The sequence below is a fragment of the Cryptomeria japonica genome, chromosome 3 (genome assembly GCF_030272615.1).
Source record: "Cryptomeria japonica chromosome 3, Sugi_1.0, whole genome shotgun sequence".
In the NCBI taxonomy this organism is placed as follows: Eukaryota; Viridiplantae; Streptophyta; class Pinopsida; order Cupressales; family Cupressaceae; genus Cryptomeria; species Cryptomeria japonica.
This window is the reverse complement of record NC_081407.1, coordinates 743,247,940-743,271,586: the sequence shown is the minus strand read 5'-3', so window position 1 is coordinate 743,271,586 and position 23,647 is coordinate 743,247,940. Positions and strand designations below refer to the sequence as shown.

The 23,647-nt window shown below is 36.2% G+C and overlaps 1 protein-coding gene and 1 long non-coding RNA gene across 5 annotated transcripts in view; both read right to left on the bottom strand.

Moving 5' to 3' along the window:
* Window positions 1-142: 142 nt before the first annotated feature.
* LOC131874675 (uncharacterized) lies at window positions 143-1,684 on the bottom strand. The gene is made up of 2 exons (XR_009372087.1): window positions 1,064-1,684; window positions 143-960 (listed from the first exon to the last, which is right to left on the bottom strand). It is a non-coding gene; the product is annotated as an uncharacterized LOC131874675 (long non-coding RNA).
* A 720-nt stretch (window positions 1,685-2,404) lies between these two features.
* Window positions 2,405-23,647, bottom strand: part of LOC131042307 (uncharacterized) — a 189,266-nt gene continuing 168,023 nt past the window's right edge. For 3 of the 4 annotated variants that reach the window (XM_057975653.2, XM_057975652.2, XM_057975654.2), the window contains 6 exons: window positions 23,529-23,626; window positions 10,681-10,818; window positions 3,259-3,306; window positions 3,014-3,128; window positions 2,816-2,913; window positions 2,405-2,687 (listed from right to left, as the gene is read on the bottom strand). In XM_057975653.2, coding sequence (XP_057831636.2) covers window positions 2,601-2,687; window positions 2,816-2,913; window positions 3,014-3,128; window positions 3,259-3,306; window positions 10,681-10,818; window positions 23,529-23,626 — 584 coding nt within the window. In that variant the 3' untranslated portion in view covers window positions 2,405-2,600. Of the gene's footprint in view, window positions 2,688-2,811; window positions 2,914-3,013; window positions 3,129-3,236; window positions 3,307-10,680; window positions 10,819-23,528; window positions 23,627-23,647 lie in introns of those variants that run through there. The other variant, XM_059218561.1, reaches the window with a different exon arrangement.

The window sequence follows — 23,647 nt, the reverse complement described above, 5'->3', positions numbered from 1 at the left end:
TCTTGTAGGTGTAAAATATTGTTTTCAAATGTGCATGGGAAATAACATTGGTTTGATATAATTGCAAGCAGATTTCTTATCTCGGAAATGAAGAGAAAAATGAAATTATTTGAACCAAAAATTTTAACATTTACTCATAAACTGAAATAGTAGTATTCTTCAATATTATCGGCAAAAAGAAACAGCAGTACAAGGAGCTGACTTTCACAGAAAATACCAATAGTATGGAAGCACTGAAAAAAAACATAATAGCGTAAGATAATTGCTTTGAGCTACAATATTGCTCAAGGACTTCATGCATGATCAGCAAAATAGAACAACTCTTATCTCCCAACGTCCTTGGTATATGTGCCACAATCAGCATGAATGAGATCCAAATCTGAAACAGAAAGAAGTGGTGATTGGAAAAAGAAGAATTTACCTGTCCCATGACTCCCAGCAAACCCATGTCCTTCCTCAAGTTAAAACACAGCTCCAAAGACCATGAAATTCACTCATGCCTCTTCACCACTCATCCACGCCCAACAAGGCTATGGTTAGGTGGCAACCATCAGGACAGCAATGACTTCCACGCAACAGGATAGCAATGATTTCCACGAACCAGAGTAGCAATAATTTTCACGACCAAATGAGAGTGTGTATAACCTTTAACACCTTGCACCAAGCAAGTGAACCTTCCTCGACTTGCAATAGTCTCACACTGGTTTCCAAACCTCAACAATCAACCATTACTTGCGTCCAGCTAATAGCTCCAATTGACTCACATCTAGGTGAAAGAAGAAATAGACCAGCAATATATCATACCAACATTTAATCCAATTGCCCAACAGTATAATCTCCTTTGACCACGATTGACTCACCCAAATAGCATCAAGCTTAAATCCCTTTTCTCAATCTTCAAAAAGACCCAACATTTTTGACTCTCGCCCAAAAAGATTTGAATCTTTATGCCCAAAGAATCTTTATGTCCAGCAATAGAAAAAGATAATAATTTCAAATTAAACCACAAACTATATGAAAAAAAAATTTGTCTTTGAAGAAGACACTGCAAAATTTCAAATACCTCAATTGTTGAAGTGCAGATACAAAATCTGAGTGACTCCACCAAAACATTAGCTAGGGTAGATCTTTCACCACCGAAGCCAATCTTCTTCAGAAGGGTTTTTGTCCTCGTGAAGGCTGAATTGAACCAAGTTCAATCCTAAAACCCCAAGAGTTTCACCAAAGAGAAATAACATAAATCTTCTACATACCAAATGAGCTCTCAAACCCATTATTTATAAGCTTTTTTTGGGAACGTTCTGGAAACTCCATTATACAATAACTTTATTAATTAAATAAACCTTAGAACTCCAAAAAGTGATTTATTTCTTTTAAAACATTTCCAACACTTAAAGTCACTTTTTAGCATCTCATCATTTAACACTTTTTGCTTTCTTTCCAATGAGCTATAGTATTGAGGTGCCTAATAAATTATTTTAATTAAAAAGACAACCTTAGTAAAATTAATTAAATACAGCTCACAAATACAACAAGTAGCAACAATGGTCGAAATGCATTGGAATAAAAAACTGATTGCAAAGGATTGATCCTGATGATGAAAGATGATAAACAGACCCAACAGGTGACTTACTAAAAATAAACGCTCCCTCCAAAAATCTTGGAAACCACACTGAAAGCTGAAAATACCCCTCTAATCAGGCTGACAGAAAGCCAAAAAGTTAATGCCAATTGCAAAGCGAGAGAACACAAAAAGGGGGGGCATAACAATCACAAAATTTAAGAAATGCTTGTTTTTTTTTCTCGTTTTTGTGTGCTTGTGGAGAAAAAGTAGGAGAGCTCCCAACTCAGGTTATCCTCTCTTCCAAATATAGCATTTGGGTGCACCAGATTGAAATCAACGATTCTCCAATAGTTTGTCATTGTTGTTGTAAAATGGGTCATATTTCTACCGAAAAAATTCCATTTTGTCTAGAGGAAAAAGGAACAAACACTGGTTGTTGATGCATTATTGCCACGGATGTGCAAAAAGTTGAAAGTAGGAGGAAAGGCCCTGTTGACTATACTGAGATGGATACCTCTTTCAAGCATTCAAGGTTGAATTGATAGGCCTTCTTGTGAACTTATGGATCCTCCTTGTTCCAATAAAGAAGTTTACAGCTGGAAGACTTGTGAACTATGACACAAAAATCATTGGAGTAACTTGGTTTCAAACCACCCTAACTTATGGCTGGTTGTTTGTAAGCAGTTGTGTCTTTCTGATGTGCTTCATTGTCTCTTGGTTGTATTTTGTAGTTCTGTTTTTCTTAACACGTAATCTTTCTTTTTGTATGAGGGTCTAGGCCCTTTCAAAATCTCCGCTTACCTAATAAAATAAATGGACACAAAAATTTTAAAATACACATTTGTCCTTGACCATATATCATTAAGCATAATAATAAAGCAAAAATGGCACTTGAGAAGATGGGCGTAATATCTGGTATGTTCATCATAATTTCCAGCAGTCTGCTTTAAACATTTACATGAATGCAGAGAATTAGCTTCTCTAGATTCCTTTTCTTAAGAGTGGTTTTTATTATTCAAATACAACGACATATACTTCAAAATCTCTCTTGTGTGATAACAAGAGGCGTTGATTCAGTTCGTACTTTTGCAAGATAGGGACCACTTTTGATTGCTACCTGCAACTGTAAGAAATATAATGCTTGTTGGAAAAGGAGGCATTTGATGAGGACATAAATTGTCATGACACAATAAACTCTTGGCAAAATAAAAATCTATGAGAATGATTACAATAAAGGAAATGGAAGACTACCTTTTCTGCCACTTGGGAAAATGCTGCATCATTTTTGTAATCTGAAGCCATCAAAGAATTGTTGATTGCTACACAGCATGAATGTCGGAATTCCATACCTGAAATAGTGCCTAACCAATTAGCCTCATGATATTCATTGTATAAATACTATATCCATGTTAATTTTTAAATAAAAGATTCAATCGTATTCAGATCAACCTTCTTTTGTGGTTTCAGAGAATGGATTTGTAACAAAGTTGATTATTTCTTGTTTTGAGCAAACTTCCCACAAACACCATGGCCTGGTGACTAATCCAGCTATTAAACGATATACCTGTCGGCAAAATAGATTGTCATGGAAAATAAAGAATCAGTCAATAATGAAGTCCATAAAACCAAATAAACTGGTCAAGGTTGCTAGATAAGACAATCGTGATTTTGCCTTGAAACTGAGATGTTCTTACAGCTAAGCGTACTTCTGGCTCCTGCTGCAGAAGTGACCAAAACAAGTTCTGCAGACATCATTTTATCAGTCATCATAAATAATGTAGAAACCAGAACTTCCAGACTAAGAAATATATAACACAATGTCCTTAGATGCAAGCAATACTGCAACCAAACAAAGAATCAATACGAAATAATGAGACAATGCACTTCACAAGACTGTAAGTCTGAACAGATTTGACACGTGGTAAAATTTTGTTTTATTGGTGAATTGAATTCAAGCTCCCTAATATTGTATGAAAGAACCTGAGCACTGGGAAAACATAAAGGAAAGCATATGAAGGCCTAGAAGTTGACTTTTCCTGAATACATTGGTCTTGAGCATAGAACTAAGAAATCTAAATGACAAGAATCTCTTTACAGGAATATAAAAGAAACAGGAGCCAAGAAACCCAGCAGTCACCCCTTTTGATAAGTTACACAAGTCTACTAATACAACTTTCACTATAAATAGATCCCCCTTTGAAAAGCATCTGGTGTGATCATAAGCATGCCAAGGCCCCACAAAAAAATCATCTTATGGGACAGGCCATGGGCTTTAATGAGCATCTTGAAGCAAACAGGCAAAAAAGATGAAATCAGCAAACTCTTAATAGTATCTTGTGTCCAAGCTCAGCAGGATCAACAGTGAAAGAGAATGGAAGACATAGGAACACATTTATTGCAATAAACACAATTAGCACGGCATATATGATACCCACCATGACAAACATATTTCAAATTTGAAAATTTTAATTTTTGGCAAATAATGTTTGATGCAGGAGTTACCGGATAGAATTTCCACCATGCTTGATGAGTCTCCTGGATGGTCTTTACTATGTTGCCTTCTCTGTAAATCCTGGCATACTGCCAAGAATGATTGATAGGTCTCATGTAAACACCACAGTACCCTTCCACCAAGGTAAATGACAAGGGAACCAATGTAACCAATGGTCCAATTACATCAAGTCCCTGACTTCCAGTTATATATCAGAATGTTTATTTACAACAAATGATTACATTACCCCATCTTTACATGTGTTTGTAGGACATTTACACCAGGTGATGTCCACAAGGATTAGAGTTTGCAAGCAAAGGATGTCAGTTTCACTAACTCATTAATTTATAATGAACACAGATTTCCAGGGCCCATTGTCTTATTTATTTATTCAATAGATACTTCATGTTTTGAAATGGGACCCAGCAAAAGAATTTTAGGAGTATAGAGAAAAGATGGCTCAGTTTAATCTTAAGAAAGGGGTTATGACCAAATAGGAATAGATAGCAAAGGCACATTTTGGTTTTTTGCAAATCTGTATGCATTAATAGATGAAAGCATATCCAATTGACTAAGTAGCATTGACAGATGCAGCATCTTGGCCCGTTTCAATCCCAACATTGAAGCGAGTTCGAGTTCCTAGTAATGTTAAAAGGCATATTCCCACCCGGCATTGCCTGCTCTGAAGTATTTATTTGTTGGCTGACCTAATCAAAGGGTTGTAATCGTTGGTTTGAAGGAGCACTTCATGGATATAGCTAGACGAGTTTTGGACGACATTTTATCACCAATTCAATTGCAATATGATTCTGCTTTAGAGCATATTTACTGGTGTATGAAGGGCGAAAGAAAGGGTTACTGCAGAAATTATTTGTCAAATATTTGAGCAGATTTATGGGACTCATTTGATCCCACTTTGTGAAGCAACATTAGAGCAAACTCATGCTAGACTTGTGAAGGAAGATCATCGTGCAGATTTGTGAGCATACTTTGAATATCATATTGCAGACCTGATCCCTATTATTACTTTGATCCCACTTTGTGAAGCAACATTGGAGTGAACTCATGCTAGACTTGTGAAGGAAGATCATAGTACAGATTTGTGAGCATGCTTTGATATCATATTGCAGACCTGATCCCTATTATTACTATTATTAAGGTTGGTGTCTTCTACTTTGTGAAATCATGAGATTGGCGTGTCTCACTTAAAGAGATTGGTGCTCAGTTGTGGGTATTGGTGTCTCCAAAGGTTTGGTGCCTCCAAATCTTCTAGAGAGGATTGGTGTTTCCTCTAGGTTGGTGCCTATGAAATTTTTAAGAAGTTCTCAATACAATAGCAATATTTTGCAGTGGTTTTCTCTCATAAGGGTTTCCCTGTAAATCGTGTGTTCATTTGTGTTCTTACTTGCTAGATCTTGCATGTGTGGTTGATTAAGCTTATTGAAGTATTGATATTGCATCTAATTGAGTTTTGAAAAGTTAAGTTTGTTATTATACTGATTCAACCCCCCCGTCTCAGTATAATTGTGCACTCTTCAGTTAGGTGATATGTTAATGAAATGAAATGAAAATCATTGAGGGACTTTATCATATATTGGGACAAATATATCTTTATTATTTGCAGTGAATGCAAGTATTATGGCTGGCTTGTCTTCACTCACTGAAGTATTTGAAGGGAAGATCGCACCAAAGTCTTGGGCTGATTTGTGAAGACAGTTTCTTCTAATCTGGCTGCCAACTCAGCATTTCTATGATAGCCGTTGAGCTTCATCATCTTCATAATCGTAGAGTATGTGCACCAATAGGCATCAACTATTTGATTCATGATTTCTCTGTTGGGCGAATTACCAATTCTCAACACCTTTCTGTTATGAAGTTATGCCCAGCACATAGACTCCAATGTTGAGGACAAACTATCTAGAATGCATTCCTTACTCTACGGCTTCTTACTTATTTGATTTAAAGTCCTCAAGAGGTATCAAACTAACATTAAAACTCAGAAAATCAGATTAAGGCAACTGAGATTTGAATAAGTCAACCTCCACTCAGAAGTTACACACAGAAAGTAGACGGTTCTCCAAGACGGTTATTCATCCCAGGATAATGCCTTTCAGCGCCAAATCCCTAAGTTAATGATTTTCTAGGATCTGCAAGCTTCTCTCATTTCTAATGTGCAATATTTCATACAATAAGAGTGTACTCCTTGAGGAAATAAGGACGGCTTAGTACTCCTATTCGCCTTGCTACAATCCACATTAATCAAACCCCTAGAACCTAAAGAAACCAACAAATCAGCTAGGAAATCCTCCAATCTGCCAAAGTACTCATGCCAAGTTAGGAATGGTGTTTGCCAACACTAAAAAGAGAATCCCACGCCTTCAATAAAGTTCTAAATTACCCAACAAATGCAATGTGATACTTTATCTTTAGAAACTATGAATAAACTCCCAAAGTATGGCATCCCAATAAACCAAAGCTTTGCCTGTAACTTGCAATGAGAAAACTTGAAATTTGTCTTTTAAAAGATCTCACAAATTTTCCAAATACCTTACTTGTTGAAGTTAACTATGAAATAAGAGAGACTCCACCAAACTGTTAGCCAGGGCAGATCTTCCACCACCAAAGACAATCTTCTGCAAGAGGGTTTTTTTCCTCACGAAGGCTAAGATGAACCAAGTCCAATCCCCGGAACCAGAATGGTTTTCAATCAAAGAAACTAATAAAATTAATATACCAAGTGAGCACTCAAACCTCATTTACAAGCTTCTAAGGGAACTTTCTAGAAACCCCTTTATAACATCATTTTATTAATTTAATAAGCCTTATAGCTCCTTAAAGTGATTTATTTTATTTTTAAAACATTTTCAGCACTTAAGTCACTTTTCAACATCTCATCATTTATATTATTCCTTTCCAACGAGCTATAATATTGAGGTGCCTGTTAAATTATTACAGATAAAATGGCAAACTTAGTAAAATTAATTAAATATAGCTCAATGTTACATTACACCCAATTAGCGAAAATGGTCAAAAAGCATCAAAATTGAAAACTGGCTGCATAAGAGTGATCCTGATGAAGACAGATGATAAACAAACACAATTTGGTGACTTACTAAAAATAGACATTCCCTCCAAGAATCTTGGAGATCAAACTGCAAGCTGAAAAATAACATCTTAAAGTGTCATACGACTCCATTTAACCATCTAAGCTCACTGGTAACATCAAATTACCCCTCTGATCAGGCTGACACTAACCCAGAAAGTCAATGCCAACTACGAAGCAAGAGAACCCAAAAATGGGGGCATTACATGAATAAACATGTATGACAATCACATAAAAGCACTCAAAGATCTAATATATAGTTACCTTACGTGTTCAACAATTTTGGATTTGAAAAGAGTATAAAATAAATAACTATAGTAAAATACTAAATGTATCATGTTTGTTGTGGAAAATATTGTTGGAAAGCAATGATAGCTTCATTCAAATACTTCGCATCTGGAGTGTTGTGATATTTCAACTTAATTCTTTGAGAGAAAATTGTTAACTTGATCTTTTCTAGAAACTCTGAAAACTCTTTTAAGTCTTCTTAGAACTTCCAAATTGTAGCCTTTGTCTTCATCATCTTGTTGATGCCTTCTTCACATATTTTGGTGTGAAGAGATGATGTGAACTATTCTATGATAAATGGTGTTGTATGAACCAATGAAGAACATAAGAAGTTTCCCAAAAAGTGCAATACAAATATTTGATAAACTTTTCTATGTTGGCCATAATCTTATTGTCGGAGTCCTTAATCTTGTTCAATCTATCCTTAAATTTCTTAAGTAACTTCATTCTTAGTTTTCTTACTTTGAACCATTCAGACATCAACTCTTCATCGTCTTTCTCAAAAGTGGTCAATTTAGCCAACTCAATGTAAGGAGTGGCTTTCACTTTTTCCCAAATTGGGATGTGCTCGTCCCACATCAAGAGATGGTTATCAAATTTTGCTACCCTTCACTGATATTGTGATAGGTTTGAAAGGCTTTACGGATGACCATTCTCCCAATAGCCTCTAATCCTTCTCTCCTTTCTGTAACTACATGAAGAATTCCTTTCGGGTTGTTTGTTGAGAATCTTTATTTAATGCAGCCAACAATTTCAAAGTAAGTGTAGCTAAAGTTATAGATCCAACCACCTAATTGATATATGAAGTTAGTGTTGGAAGGTGTGCACCCTTTATTCCCTTGGTTATTGAGCACTGCCCTTAGGGATTCGTGACATGTAACCGTCTCCCATGGTTTGTTTATCTCTGGTGTTTGTATTGGGTGTTAACAGTTGGCATAACAACAAACCTTGGCTAGCAAATGGTATCAAAGATCAAGTCACGGGTTTGAATCCCTCAGTTGCGCTGGGGGGATTGTTGGAAGGTGTGTGCCCTTCATCCCCTTGTTTGTTCAATGCCGCCCTTGGGGATTCGCGACATGGCTTCACCACCTCTTGTGGTTTGTTTATCTTTGGTGTTTGTATCATGCATTAATAGGTAAATCTTTTGGCAAAACGACAAACCTTGGCTAACAGTTAGTTGTCCCACTTGATCTTTCAATTCTCCTTTCATGTTTTCATCTTTTTCCATTCTTTGATGTATGGTTGAGACAACTAACTACAATGATTCCTTCTCACTTTGTTTGCTTGAGAATCCAAGTTACCTTCTTTTATTTTAAAGTTTGGGAGTGTCATCCCTATTTCTGATTTGTCAACCATAAGTGTGGCTATTTTTGTATTTTGATCATCTATTGTTATTGTATACAGTATCCTTGCTCTCTTATTGTTCAGTTGGGTTTTGCTTCTCCTAATGAGAAAAAATCTCCTTCCTCCTTTACATATGTTGTCTTTCTCTTGTACACTATAATTAACCCACACTAGAAGACTTGAAGGCACAAGCTGTGAAGAATGATGAAGAGGAGTAGAACTCTGGGGAAAAAGAGATGGTAACTTTGGAGAATTATGAGCTGGTGAATCATAAGACAGAGATGGAACAAGCAATTTTGTTGGAGAGAAGGTGAATTTGGAGACGTTACAATAGGAGAAGCTTGTCATTCTCACTCTCTGTAATGTCCCCATTTTAGCAGACATGGATTTTGGATGATTACTCTATTGTTTTGACCTTCGTAAGCTAATAATTGTGGATAGAGGGTCTTTTGAAGCAGAGGCTTGGTTAATGGAGGTTCTTGTCTTCCCCGAAATTCGGTATGTTCCAGTTTGGTCTTCATTTGGCTCAAATTGGACTTTGTTTGGGCTCAGTTTCATATACTTACTATTTATATTAAGTCAAGAGATGATCGAGAGGGACCCTTTCTATTTTTGGTAAGTCAGTGGGTTGGACAGAGGATAAAATGGTCAACTCCCCGGTGAAAACAGAATGAAGAAATATTGTTCAATCTATCCTTAAATTTATTAGAAATATTGGTAAGTCAGTGGGTTGGCCATAAGAAATATTGATTAATAATTTATTAGACATGTTGCTTCTAAAGATAACCTTTTACCCAAATCATTTTCAAGCTCTTTTATTATACAAAAATGAAGGCATCATTAACTATAGAATAGTTTTTTCACTTCTTTCAGCTCTAATTGGAGATAATGTTAATAAATTCTTGTTTCTCCAAGATAAATGGAGCCAACTCTTATTAATTCTGGAAAAATGGCATGGTAAGCCAACAAGTACACTAAAAAGGAAGCCATTAAATACTTGTTGGTCTCAACTGTGAGTTATCACTAAGTATTGTTCCCCAATCAATCAATCCTCTTCATGTTTGCTATCTTTAAAATTTAGTCTATCTAAATTTTGAAACATTCTAATTTATGAAACTGCAATCTGGTAGGTTTTTTTTGGAGAATTTTGAAAACAGTTTTGTAAAAAAAAAAAAAAAAATCTATTTTTTGTAAATCACTTTTTCAAGAAAGTTGGTTTTTAGATGCAATCATTAAATTCGTATCCATGGATAGGGTTCAACAATTTTCACAAGGTCCAAACAAAAAATTGCATACTTCATGGACTTCAAATTGCAAGTCAAAGTTCTTTTAGATTTTCGAAAATAGCTTAAGTGGCAAAAGTTCTGACCTTTTAGAAAGGATAGAGATGAGACTATTTTTAGGCCTTTTATGTAATTATTTGTTTTAGGATTAGATTGTTTTAAACATTCTTTTATTTCCTCCTTTCAATAGATAGGGATAGAGTTGCTTCAAAGTAGAGTTTTGTTAGGAATATTATTATCTTTTCCCCCCTTCAAAGCTGCCCCTTGAGAGCTTATAAATAAGTGTTTTGCCCACATAGAATGGAATTACAGTTTATGTTAAATTCATGTCATTATAGACACACATCACCACAAACCCCTGTCCTCATACACACTTGGAAAAGCAATGCACAAATCCAACATGCTTTGTGGCTTATATGTTTCATCTTCATCATTTTGACAGATGTCAATTTTACAATCAAAAGGCACATAGATAAAGAAGGAACAAGAATCTTATATCTAAATTTCTATTGAGCAAAAGTTTGATAAAAATAAAGACAAGAATTAAAGAATCCAGACATAACCGAAAGAACAATTATAAAACACACAAAATTAAAGCAACACATACAGATGGAGAGCGCATTGAACTATTTTCAGCTGCTGTATATATTAAGTTGCGAAGGCATGATTCTGCTTGGTCATTCAGTAATAAGGTGCTTTGAGATCTCTCCACTCCAGAAATGTCTGCCAAAGCATGTGTGCCAGCCTGAATAAATAATATCAGTTGCTACACAAATTTTGCAGTCCAAATGATACAACAAGAATTGGCCTGTACATCTTTTCAATTGCAAATAAGAAAGGCAAAATTGTATATTGCCGAAATCAACCAACAAGCTAAGAAGGACAAGTCAGAAGAAGAGACCATAGAAATTTAAAATCACTGAACAGAAATAAAATAATTAGCATAACACACCTGCATTAAAGATTTTCTAGAGTCAGCACTTACATTCTATCATATCTTAATGTGATTATTTGACAATTCAAAAATAGAGCTATGAGATGTCACCTAAAGCAACTAGATGTTTACAGAATTCCTACTAGTGTATATGTATCCTTAGCTTTACTAAAATATTCTAATGTTCCAAAGACTTCCTTCATATTGCAGAAGAATCTTAGAAGCTACATTTTCTACTGTTTCATAAATAAGAAACTATGCAATTAAATCTACACTTTCCAGTAAAAGTTTGCATCTTCCAGAGTTCACTTGTAAAACTTACATTTGATAACTTTACGTGTCATACGAGCATTTTATCTAACAAGATAAAACAATTTACAGTGCTCATACCTTGCTTCATGTTTTCATTTATTAGACCACTTCTCATCCTCGAGAAAAGATCAATAACTTTCATTATATAGAAAGAAAGAAAAAAACAATTAATCAAAGAGATCATAATTTCTAGCAGAAGCTAAATTGGCAAATAAAGGTCAACACAATCTGCACCAATAGCATGTTCTGGACATAGGTATGGTTGTGACGTTTTCACACATTGCCCCATTGCTAATGGGGACCCCCACTTTTTCGCTTTCTAGGTTAGTTGTCTTAGCTTAGCTGTTGGTAGTTGTCAAGTCTTTGCTATTAGCCTTTTATTTGTAGTAGCTCAAGAACTAGTCAAGTCTCCCTCTTTAAGATAAAGTGAGGTACAACACTTCCTTTGCCCTCCAAAGCTTCCAACATGCCTTTCCCAGCACTACTAGTGGATGCCCAAGCTTGATTGCTTTCCCTCCCATCTCCTTTCACCACCTCTCCATCATTCATCCCTTTCCCCCTCCATCCTAACCTACACCTTTTACTTCCTACCCTTCACTCCCATCTCCTTCTATTTCCTAACTTCCCTTCCCTAAATACCTCATACCCTCCATACCCTACATTTTCTAACCTATACCTCACACCCCTAAACTTACCTATCCTAATCCACACCTCATAGCCTTTACCTCCCTTATTTCCCTAAGCTTACCTTCTATCCCATCTCCTACATTACCCACACTCCCTTACCACCCTAACCCCTACCCCTAACTTATCCTAATTCCCTTCACTACCCCTTATACCTCCCATTCCACTTCACTCCCCAACATATCCTAACTCCTTTCATCCTAAATCTACCTTACCCCACGGTATGTCCTACCCTTCCCTACATCCACATCCCTTATGTCTCGCTTTCCCCCAGCATTCTCTCTTTCCCTTTCTCACGTGGCACCTTTCCTTACCACACATCTTCATCCTTCCTTGCCACACATTGCTTGGGCCCCACCAAACTCTAAAGATGGAAGAAAAAGTTTTTAAGACACCAAAAAACAAAAAACAAAAAGGAGAGCATCCACCTCACCATCCCCAGCACATGCCTAAGCTCCTTTAATCCATGTTGAACCATGAGGTAAGGTGTAGCTCTAAAGAAGTAGGAAGCTGGCCTTTGAAAGAAAAGACATGTCACTTAGACAAGAAAATTGAGAATCAGCTAGAGCAAAAGCAAATAACAATACAAAGGTGCAAATTCATATTTGAAATAAGGTGAATCAGAAGCAGAAATTTGATAAGACCAAGGTAACATCTTAAATCAGGTTTCCAAATATGTCAAACAGATCTGGAAGCGATTAATGCTCAGAATCAGAAGTAAGTGTAGCAATCAGATCTTGAGGAGATACAAAATCAGACCTGCAATGCTAAACTCAGCCCTACAAGCAATCAAATCAGACCTGGAAGATGTAAGATCAGACCTACAGGAGATTAAAACCAGACTTAGGAAGTGAAAATTAAGTGAAAAGGCATGTAAATCAAACTTTGAGTAAGGGTTTCAGATCTGAGAAAACAAGTAATCAGGCCTAAGATATTGAAGATCAAACCCAAATCAGAACACGGCTTAAGGGGGATTCCAAGGGCAGAGAATGATTTCAACATTACAGAAGTAAATAGAAACAACAGGATGCACATTTCAGATTACATCAATGAAGCCCTTAAGACCGATTTGAATAAGTAGCTGCAAAGTGACCAAAAGATCCAGTCTGCTCATACAAATGAGGGCAGAAATACCGATTAGCAATGAAGGATTCAGATCTTGAGGAGATAAGTAATGTGTTCATCAAACTTTGGTTTTGTGCAAACCAAGCCTTAAGAACCGATTTGATGAGGGGCAACAAAAGGATCGAAATTGATCAAGCATATCAATTAGTGCAAATCAAGTCTTTAAGGCCGTTTCATCTAAAGGACAACTCAGTGATCGTTGATCAATTCAACCATATTAGTGCAGATGAACCTTTGAAAGCCGATTTGATCAATTGCAAAGGGGCAACTAAAGTTGATCAATCAAGATTACGTACGAATGGGAACCAAAAGACTGATTCACTTTGATGAGGAAAAGGTAATCAAAGGTTGATCAATTTGATCATCTACTACAAATGGATGCCGATCCACTTTGAGGGAACAAAGTGAGTGAATTTGGATTGCTCAAATCAATTCGGTACAAATGGAGGCAAAATTTGCGCCCTTCCAAGTTGAAGTTTCATGAAATGAAAATGGTGCAAATAGAAAATAAAATGAATTTGGTACAAATGGACCTCAAATTTCCGCCCTTCCAAATCTAGATTTCACAAAGTAAAATGAGATGAACAAGATGCGAAATGAATTTGGTACAAATGGAGGTGAAAATTCCGACCCATCAAGATTGAGATTAATAAAATGAAGGAGGTATGAAAGAAATGAGAAATGAATTTGGTGCAAACAAACCTCAAAATTCCGCTCTATTCAAGTTTGAGATTGAGAAATGAATATGATGCGGATGAAACATGTAATGAATTTGGTACAAATGGAGGCAAAATTTCCACCCTTCCAAGTTGAGATTTTATAAAATAAAGGTGGTACAAATGGAACACAAAATCAACGAGGTACAAATGAAGGTAAAAATCCCGCCCTATAAAGTTTGAGATTGATGAAATGAAGATGATACGAATGAAACTCGAAATGAATTTGGTACAAAGGGACCTCAAAATTCCGCCTCATCAAGTTTTAATTTGATAGAAAAAAAGAGGTATGAACGAAATGCAAATGAGCAAGAAAATACCGATCAAGGCTTGTGATGCGAATGAGGGAGAGATAACCGATTAAGATAATGAATCTCACCAAGGATGCAATTGAGATTGCAAAGCCCGAAGTATGAATGAAGCCTTGAAGACCGATTTACTTAGGAGCAATAAGACGATTCAAATTTGATCTAATCAATGTGCTACTACAAATGGAGACCTAAAAGCCAATTTGCCTTGGTAAAATAAGATGATCAAAAACACTTGCTAATGCAAAAGAGTCTCAAAAAGCCGCCACATCAAGTCTGACTTGGGCAAAATGAAATTGCTACCCAAAATACCGAAATATAAATGAAGAGGAAAAATCCTGAAATCATGCTACGAATGGAAACTAAAATGCCGAACTACAAATGAGAGGGTAAATGCCGACTAGGCTATACAAATGAAAGCCTAAATGCCGACATCCTAATGTCAAGTCAGCTAACAATTTAAATGATGTAAAGCGCTCAGCAAAAGATTTTATTTATTTGGAAGAAAGTCGGCCTATAATATGAAGAAGTACAACCCTTAGCATCCAACATCTATATAAAGGAGATGATTCATTACATTTTGAACATAATTCAAGCAATTAGAGTTCTGATCAAGGCACAACGAAATAGACCTAGAGAGTGATCTATTAGAACTAAAAACATCATTTCATCATATAAAATCAGAGCACATAAGAGATGAAGGATAGGTAAAGATAATATGTACTTTATGATGTTTGATATCTTCTTGTTTTTCTTGCAGGTCAAAGTAAAGGGGCAAGTCTGATCGTAGGAAAGACTAAGGAGAAGATGAGGATATCAGAGACACATTCTGCATTCAAGAATCACATTAAAGGAGGATGAGTCCATGACATGATGAACATAGAGAAGAAAAAGAAACTTAACAATTCAAAAGGAAAGAGCTCTACATCAAGGAAATTCCAACACATGATGGAGATCAAGAACTCAAGGTCAAGTATATCATGAACAAGGGAAAATTAACCAAGGTCATTGCATAGTCTACATCAAACGTGATCAAGGAAGCAGATAGTTTCAGAAGAGTTAATCAAAGTTTGCTTAATCATAATGATGCTTCCCATCATCACCACATTGAGCAAGTGAATAATGTTGAGTATCAAGAGATATTGCTCAAACACTTTGTGTTGATCTACCAAGTACAAGTAGACTGAGGTGTCATCCTTGTCACCACTCACCCAATCGAGGAGTTCCACATCAGCATTTCCAGATGCAATGCACCTGACTCATCCTATGGGGCACAAACTTTGAGCTACCTACCCTCATATTTCATTGGTTTACATTCACTATTGAACATAAGTGTAATTTTCTCATTGGTCAGAATGGAGTTTGTTTTGACAAACCCTAATTAGGGTTTCCATCTTGTAATCTTGGCCATTGATTGTGAATCAATCTGAGCCATTCATTGTAAAGAGCTATCTATATAAAGCTCAGTTTTCTCATTTGTAAAGGGTTAATAATAGAAGACAACAAGAGTTGAGTAATAGATAATAGTTCATAGATAGCAATCAATAGTTAGATCATTAGAATAGAGGTTAGATTAGGAGAAGGCAAAGATTGTTGCTAAGACTTTGTTGTAAAGAGCATATAATTTCATTGAAGCGATGGTGAATTTAATGTGTTATTTCAACAAATTGCATGGTCTCTACTTCTCAATTCATTTTCATGATTGTTTAGATGAATGAAAGAAACTTTGTGCATGATCAATGGTGAAAGTCATATATCTATATGTTGTGACGTATTCACACATCACCCCATTGCAAATGGGGACCCCTACTTTTTGCTTGCTAGGGTTTATTTTCTTGGTCTTTTAGGTTCTGGGCTATTAGTCTTTGCATTGAAGGGTCGCCAGGGGGCTCATTAGGATAGCAGGCTCTGCTTGAGTCAGGTGGATCTCCTCAAGAGGTCAGGTCAATTGAGTGATTAGGGGTTATTTAGATCATTCCTAGGGTGTTTTTTGTGTACTATCTGGTCGCACTTCAAGTTGCTAAATCAAACCTTGGTTGAATGCATAATGTCCTCCTAGGTCCCATCCCTTACATTAAGGAGAGAGCGAATTCACCTTAAGGAGTCTGAAATTTCATCCCGATCCTCAAATGTCCTGAAATTTGGCTAAGCCTGGAATGTCATCCTGATCCTAAAATTTGACTGTCTGGAAAATTGAAGAATCCTCCAAAAACTAGATTTTGCATTATAACTCCTGGAGGTCCGAAACCACTCTCAAACATCCTGACAATATATATGGAATATAACTTAAAGTATAAGAAAGTGACATTTCCTTATATCTTTCTTCTTTCTTATACTTAAATGTTATATTCCATAAATGAATCCTGACGGAGAGACTAACATGTCAAATTTCGCTCCTGACCCTTCCAAAGGGTCCAAAGCGAATTCTCTTATATCTCCCTTCTTGGTCTTAATTTGCCTCATAAACCTTGTCCTTGTGGCGTAGTTGAGAGTGTATTGAGGTGTGAAACAAAGTGAAGTGATGAAAAGTAAGGAATTTGAACATAATTCCAAATTTCTCTCCTGACCCTTCCAAAGGGTTTAGAGCGAAAAAAATTTCAAGATCCTGACCCTTCCAGAGGGTCCAAAAGGAAATTCCCCAAAAGACCTATTTCTTCACTAAGGACATCAAATAGTGGACATGCATGGCAAGGAAAGGATTCAAAAAGACAAGTCTAAAGCAAGATGAGTCAAAATGAGGAAGAATTGAGGCTAAAAGAGCAATTTCGCTCTTGACCCTTCCAAAGGGTCCAGAGCGAATTTCTCAAAAGCATGTATTTTCTTCACAATTTTAAAGCAAATTGCCCTCAAGGTATTTTCCTAAGGTGGTTTGAAGCTAAGCAAGCAAGCTAGGAGAAAGCTTTATCAAGGACAAGCCCTATTTTCCAAATTTCGCTCCTGACCCTTCCAAAGGGTCCATAGCGAAATTTTTTCAAGCTCCTGACCCTTCCAAAGGGTCCAAAGCGAAATCCTTAGGTTTGCTTATTTCCTCACCAAAAGCACTGAGTAGACACCACTTTGAGAGCAAGTTGACTTGATGGTGATAGAGGGACGTTTGACAAGTTATATTCAAGGCAAAGAAAGGAGAAAAGAAGTGTGAATTGAGCCAAAAAGAGAATTTCGCTCCCGACCCTTCCAAAGGGTCTAGAGCGAATTTCTCCATGAAGCATTATACCTTGCTCCAACCTATGAACTAACTCATTCCCAAGCATTTTTTTGAAGGCAAAAGACTTGTTGATAAGAAAAGGATGAAAAAATGAAGATTCATGAGGGAATATCAAGCAAAATACAAATTTCGCTCCTGACCCTTCCAAAGGGTCCAGAGTGAAATCCTTAGGACTCCTTATTTCGTCTATTGCACCCAAGAGATCTTGTTTTAGGCTAAATTGAGGGTGAATTCACTTGATGATGATGGAGGAAGATTTGAAAAGAAGAAGAATGGTGTCAAAATGCAAATTTTGCTCCTGACCCTTCCAAAGGGTCCAGAGCGAAATTTCCTAAAAACTATGTTTTGCTCCTTGTTGAGATCAAGATCTTGATTCCTAAGGCATTGTTGGGAGAGAATTGTTAAGTCTTGCCTTGAGAAGTGATTTGGAGCAGAGGAAATGGTAGAATTGAGGCTAAATCACAAATTTTGCTCCTGACCCTTCCAAAGGGTCCAAAACGAATTTTCTTAAAACCTTTTTTGCTCCCTATTTTGTGTCAAGCCTAGCGTTGATCGAGGTGGATTGAGTTTAGAAACGTCCTTAGGCATTCATTTGAGTGAGTTGTGGTCAAGGTCCAAAGCGAAATCCTTCTTTTAGGCCTTTTTGGGGGTCAAATCATTGATGTCTTCAGGAGAGAGGGATTGAAAGGTGAAAATCAAAGCAAATTGAAGTGAGAGGAAGGAAGAATTCAACCTAAAGGAAGAAATTCGCTCCTGACCCTTCCAAAGGGTCCAAAGCGAAATTCTTCAATGGACCTTGTACCTTGCCTTAGCACTTGGATTACCCCGTCCTAAGCAATTTTTGAGAGCAAATGACTTATCTATACCTAGAAGGACCACAATTAGGAAGTTTAATGCCTTGAAGAATGAGTTATGAATAGAGAATTAAGTGAGATTACCAATTTCACTCTTGACCCTTCCAGAGGGTCCAGAGCGAATTTCATTATAGGTCCTGTCCCTGCAGAGGGTCTTGAGCGAATTTCATTCTAATTCCTTCTTGTTGATGATTTAAGGTGAGAAATATCATGTTAGAATGAATATATCATGTATACTTAATCATCCTTTGTTTGTTTTGCAGATCAACAAGACCGGACTAGAAGGAAGAGCAGACAAGGAGGACCTATTCAAGTTTCATCATCACTAAGGACGCCTTGGATGCATGAGAAGGTACTCAAGGTGCTACTAAATTGAAGGACTTCGAATGATCAACAATTGCAAGTAATGTGTTAGAACTATACTCAAAGAAATCACAGGATGACAGAGAAGAAGGATCTTGTAAACATTTCAAAGCGATATAAGCTACCAGAGGAGGAGTGACTTGACCCTGAAGAGGCCTCGTCAAGCACAAGAGAGCTAAGGAAACGTACATCGTTTCTCAAATACATCAAGGACGAAGGAGGATCGACCAAAGGTCATCACAAAGGAAGTACCAGACAAGGTGGCATCCCAATCACTATTCCTCCAGTCAGATAGGTCCACATCAACATGTCCAGATTCAATGTACCTGACTCACCAGTAATGGCACAAATTTTGAGGCACCTACCCCTGTTTCCTATTGGTTCTCAAATTTTAAATGTAATTTTCTCATTGGCTAAGGAGGTTTTGTTGTAACAAACCCTAATTAGGGTTTCTATCTTGTAATCCTAGCCATTGATTGTAAATCAATCTGAGCCATTGAGATGTAAAGAGCTCTCTATATAAGGCTTTGTCTCTTCGTTTGTAAAGGTTAATAGTTAGTTCGTAGAGGTTAGAATAGCTAATGATTAATAGCAAATAGAATAGCAATTAGAGTAGATTAGGAGGAGAAGGCAAGAAATTGTTGCCTAAATTGTAAATGAACTCCATTTTCATTGAAGTTATGGTGAAATGTGTCGTTTCTTTGCATTATGCATGGTCTCTTGTTGAATCTTCATTTTACATGATGGTTAATTAGATCGAATGAAGGAAGTTATTGAATGCAATCGCGTGGAATCTGCTTAGTCCAAACCACTAGCCTCTTGCTGACTGTAAGTGCACCCTACGTGGTCAACTGGCATTGAATGAGCTTAATCTCGAGTCGTTATGCGTCTATTGTTCATACATTAGCTTGAATGATGATCAGTGTCTGATGGTGTAACGATTTGAACATATTCGAAGCATCCCTTGGAAGATTGCACTGAGTTGGTCTCGAATTGTTCGGTCTGATGGTCAGACCTAGCCCAGTAGGACTCCACCTAGTCATTCATCTATCTTCTTGCATTCTAGGTCCTAGAATAGATTCTCTAAACCCTATGCTTTTGATATTTCTTTATCTCCCAGTGAGTAGTTAGGACTTAAGTTCCAGCTAATTAAGCATTCAAGCAATCAAATGTAAGTCCCCTTATGATTCCAGCATAATCACATCAAACCAACTGTGCTTATCCACATGTAGAGACCCTACATACCAGAACCTTGGAGTTATTTCGATTGATCCTTAGGCAAATCTTCAGCATTCGAATAGCTTTGTTCAAGAGAGGATAAGATACCTTGGTATTTTATTCTGTGTTCGCATGTGCATAAAAAACACATCAACACTATACCACTAGCAATTTGCTGATTGTAAGTTTGCCTTGTGCGGTCAACTAGAATCCTTAAATGAGCTTAACTTCAATTGCTATTCACACTTTGACATGCATTGCCTTGATGGTATCCTTGTTGTTGATAGTAATTTGAACATCATTTTGCTCTCCTTAGAAGATCGCACTAAGCTTTGTCGAGTTGTTGCTTTGCATGTCAAAGCAAGGCTTAGTCGAGTTTCACCAAAGATTGTCCATAGTTCCTACATTCTTAGGAGTAGCGTAGACTTCTAATTTGCTATCCTTTTGCCATTTTATTTTCCAATAAAGTAGTTGGAATCTAAGTTCCAACAACATCCAAACGTTCAACATTCAAGTATTCAATGCAAGTCCCCTTGGATTACCAACAATCACATCAACAATTTAGCTTATCCATGAGTCAAGACCTGATAGTAGAAACCTTGGAGTTGTCTCATTTGATAGTGAAGCATAACATTTGAGAGACTTTATTCAAGAGAGGATAAGATACCTTGGTATTTTATTGTGTTTGAAATGCATAAAAAAACACATCAATAGGTACATTGACTTGAATCAGAAAAAAAATCATTTTAACTTTGAAAGTGTCATTTGTACATATATTCTACTGCTTGTAATTTATGAGTAGAATAATTTCTCAATCCATTAAAAAACCCAATAGCACCTTGTATTAGGGTAACTTCATCTACAAATTGCAAAGCCTTTATTGAAATGGCTTTAAAGTTGATAGAAATTTAGAATTATCTCATTCAGTATTGTAAACAAATTTTGACTTTTTAACTTTGTTAACCCTAAAATTCCCGTGGATGACAAATTGGCTAGGGGTAGTATGAAGGAATCTTTGCAGAGGAGGCTCCCCCTCCTACCTAATTGTGACAAAATTATACAAATTATACAATGATGGCTTCCTATAAACTAACATACACAAAAAACAAATAAATTTATGTGACTACATATCATTTTGAAAGCAACTAATGCATCTCTAGTTTTACAAAAAAGAAACAAAATATTCAATTGGGCAATAGCATAAGTCCTCCTAGAATGAAAGGAACATAACATTCCAAAGAATTCTATGGACAAAATTCCAATGCTAATCCTTTTAAATCTTTGTACATTCAAGAAAAACATCTTTATATTCCAAGAAAATTATGATTGTTACTACTTTCAATAGAGGATTACACTTATCCCCAACCATTATTACCTCTGCGATACCTTCTCCCAAGTTCAATTTTATGGTTGTAGATTCATGACATTTCTTATCTTTATCCCTCTCAAACTAGTAAGTTGGTGTATCATCCAACTTCACATTTCATAACTTGTAGTCCATACATTCTAAAAGGAATGTAGAAGTTGATGGTGTGAAATGGTCTCCTTTCAAATTTTTTCCTTTAATATCATCACCTTGTGCATTCTCCCCAATCTCTCCATTACTTGGATCGTATTATATTTAGGATCGAGAACTTCATAGTCTTCCATTTTCCAATGGAACAACCCATTGAAGGAGCTTGTTTAATCTTTAAAACACGGCTGCAAGTGTAAGATTCCTTTAGCATTTAGTTCCGCAGGGCCATCTTTGTTCTCTAATTACCTAAGTTACCGGTTCGGGTTTGGGAGTGAGTTCGAGGACGCAAACCTGGTTCGTGGGTTTGGGCAAAAAAAATTTGCCTTATGTATATATATATATATATATATATATATTATATGCTAAAATTTAAAGAAATATACAAAATTACAAATCTAAATACATTTAATAGTATGCTACTTCATCATTGATCAATGCCAAATGCCAATTAAATTGATAGTTCAGAATTTCAATAATATCACATTATGTCATATACTGATATGCCATATAATATATATCAATGTATCATAGATTCATATATGTCCAGGTTCACGATTCAAATGGAAATCATTACAATTACAAAATGGACAATAAATATAATAATTGTCTTCTATCTTCAATGTTCATCAATCATCAGAAGGATCTAGATCAAGATCATCATCATTTGTGTCAAGTTCAAATTCCAAATCATTTGAACCCAAACAAGTGCCACTCCCACTAGCTCCATCAGGAGTAGGTATCTCATCATCATCATTTAAAGTGACTCTAACCAGATCATCAACAGTTGCATCCAAGTTGGTACACTTAGGGGTTACATACCAAAGCTTCATTGCCCCTTCCTTGTATTGTTGTTTCTTCAGGGGTTACAAAATTATAAAACTAAATACATTTGATAGTATGATACTTCATTATTGATCAATGCCAAATGCCAATTGATAGTTCAGAATTAGATTGGAAGATGGAACAATGCAAAATGGCAGAAGAAAAACATTTAATAGTATGCTACTTCATCATTGATCAATGCGTGAGGAAAACCCAACGATAGAAGGGGTGCTTCTAGGGACATTTTAGAGTTTTTGGATGCAAAAAAAAGGTCAAAAATGTCTGTGTTTGTTATATTTTGGTGCTCAGTGCCTTTGGATACGCCCGGATTTGTATTTGGCGAACCCAAACCCCTAGGTACGTACCTAGGGCAAACCTAGACGAACCCCGAGCGAACCTGAACCCAAGCGAACCCAGTAACTTAGCTAATTACCCTTCTCATAAGTCTAAATTTGATGAATTAGATGAGGCCAATTCCTCACTTACTATAGATAAATAAAAGTAATAATAAATCATTAATCCTCATGAAATCTAAACAAAACAAGATTCAAAAACTTTTGCATTATAAATGTCATTTCAAGAACCTTTACCATGCTGATCTCATCAATAGCAAACACACAACTAATTAAATGATTCGTAAAGTACAAAAACCATCTAATGCTACATTTTCAACATTTCACTGGTTAACTAGATAACCAAGCTGAATTAAAAAATCATATATTGACAGATGTTTTCCCCCTGCAACAAGACAACTGATATTAATGTCTAGAAATATATTTTCCCTCAGCTGCAATCCATGATACATATCTACGATATACTAATTTTTCATATTTATTCAGTGGTATAACAACTCCATAAGATCATGCACTGCATAAAAGTAGATGTATTTTTCATGTTTCGGTCATCTTCATTGTTTATTTTTGTATAATATTTAATTTTTTTCTATACATTTCTTAAGTCAGCAAATTTCTTTTCCATTTCTCTATTTCAAGGAATACTCGGGGTTTCCTTTCCATAGTATTTTCTGTTTAAAAACCATATCTAATTCCACATTTTAAGCAATCTGAGCTGAGCTCGGTCCTTTACAAAAGAGACATTCCAGTGGCATGAAAAGTTTGAGTCTTGCATTATATAGCTTTGTCCATATCCTCTATTGGTGTGTCTAGAGGTTACCTCGCTCTTTCTTATTCCATTGATGCTCAGTTTAAGTTTTAGACATACAATGCCCTGTTGGATTTTTCTACTCGTAGCAGATAAAATATTTTTTTGCACTTTTGATTCTCATTCATCAACTTTAAGGACTCATCAATGTTGCTATAATTTTCTTCCCTTTGTTCATTATTGTGGCCATAAGAAAATTTTCTAAAATGGAAAGAAAGATAAAGAGGAATTGTATACCATTTGTATATTCCTTCCTTGACGAGAAAAAGCTGCATCTATGACATGCCTTGCTGTTGGTGGGGCACTGCAAAGTAAAAGCTCAGCACCCTGCATCACTGCATGATTCTGGTTGCTTT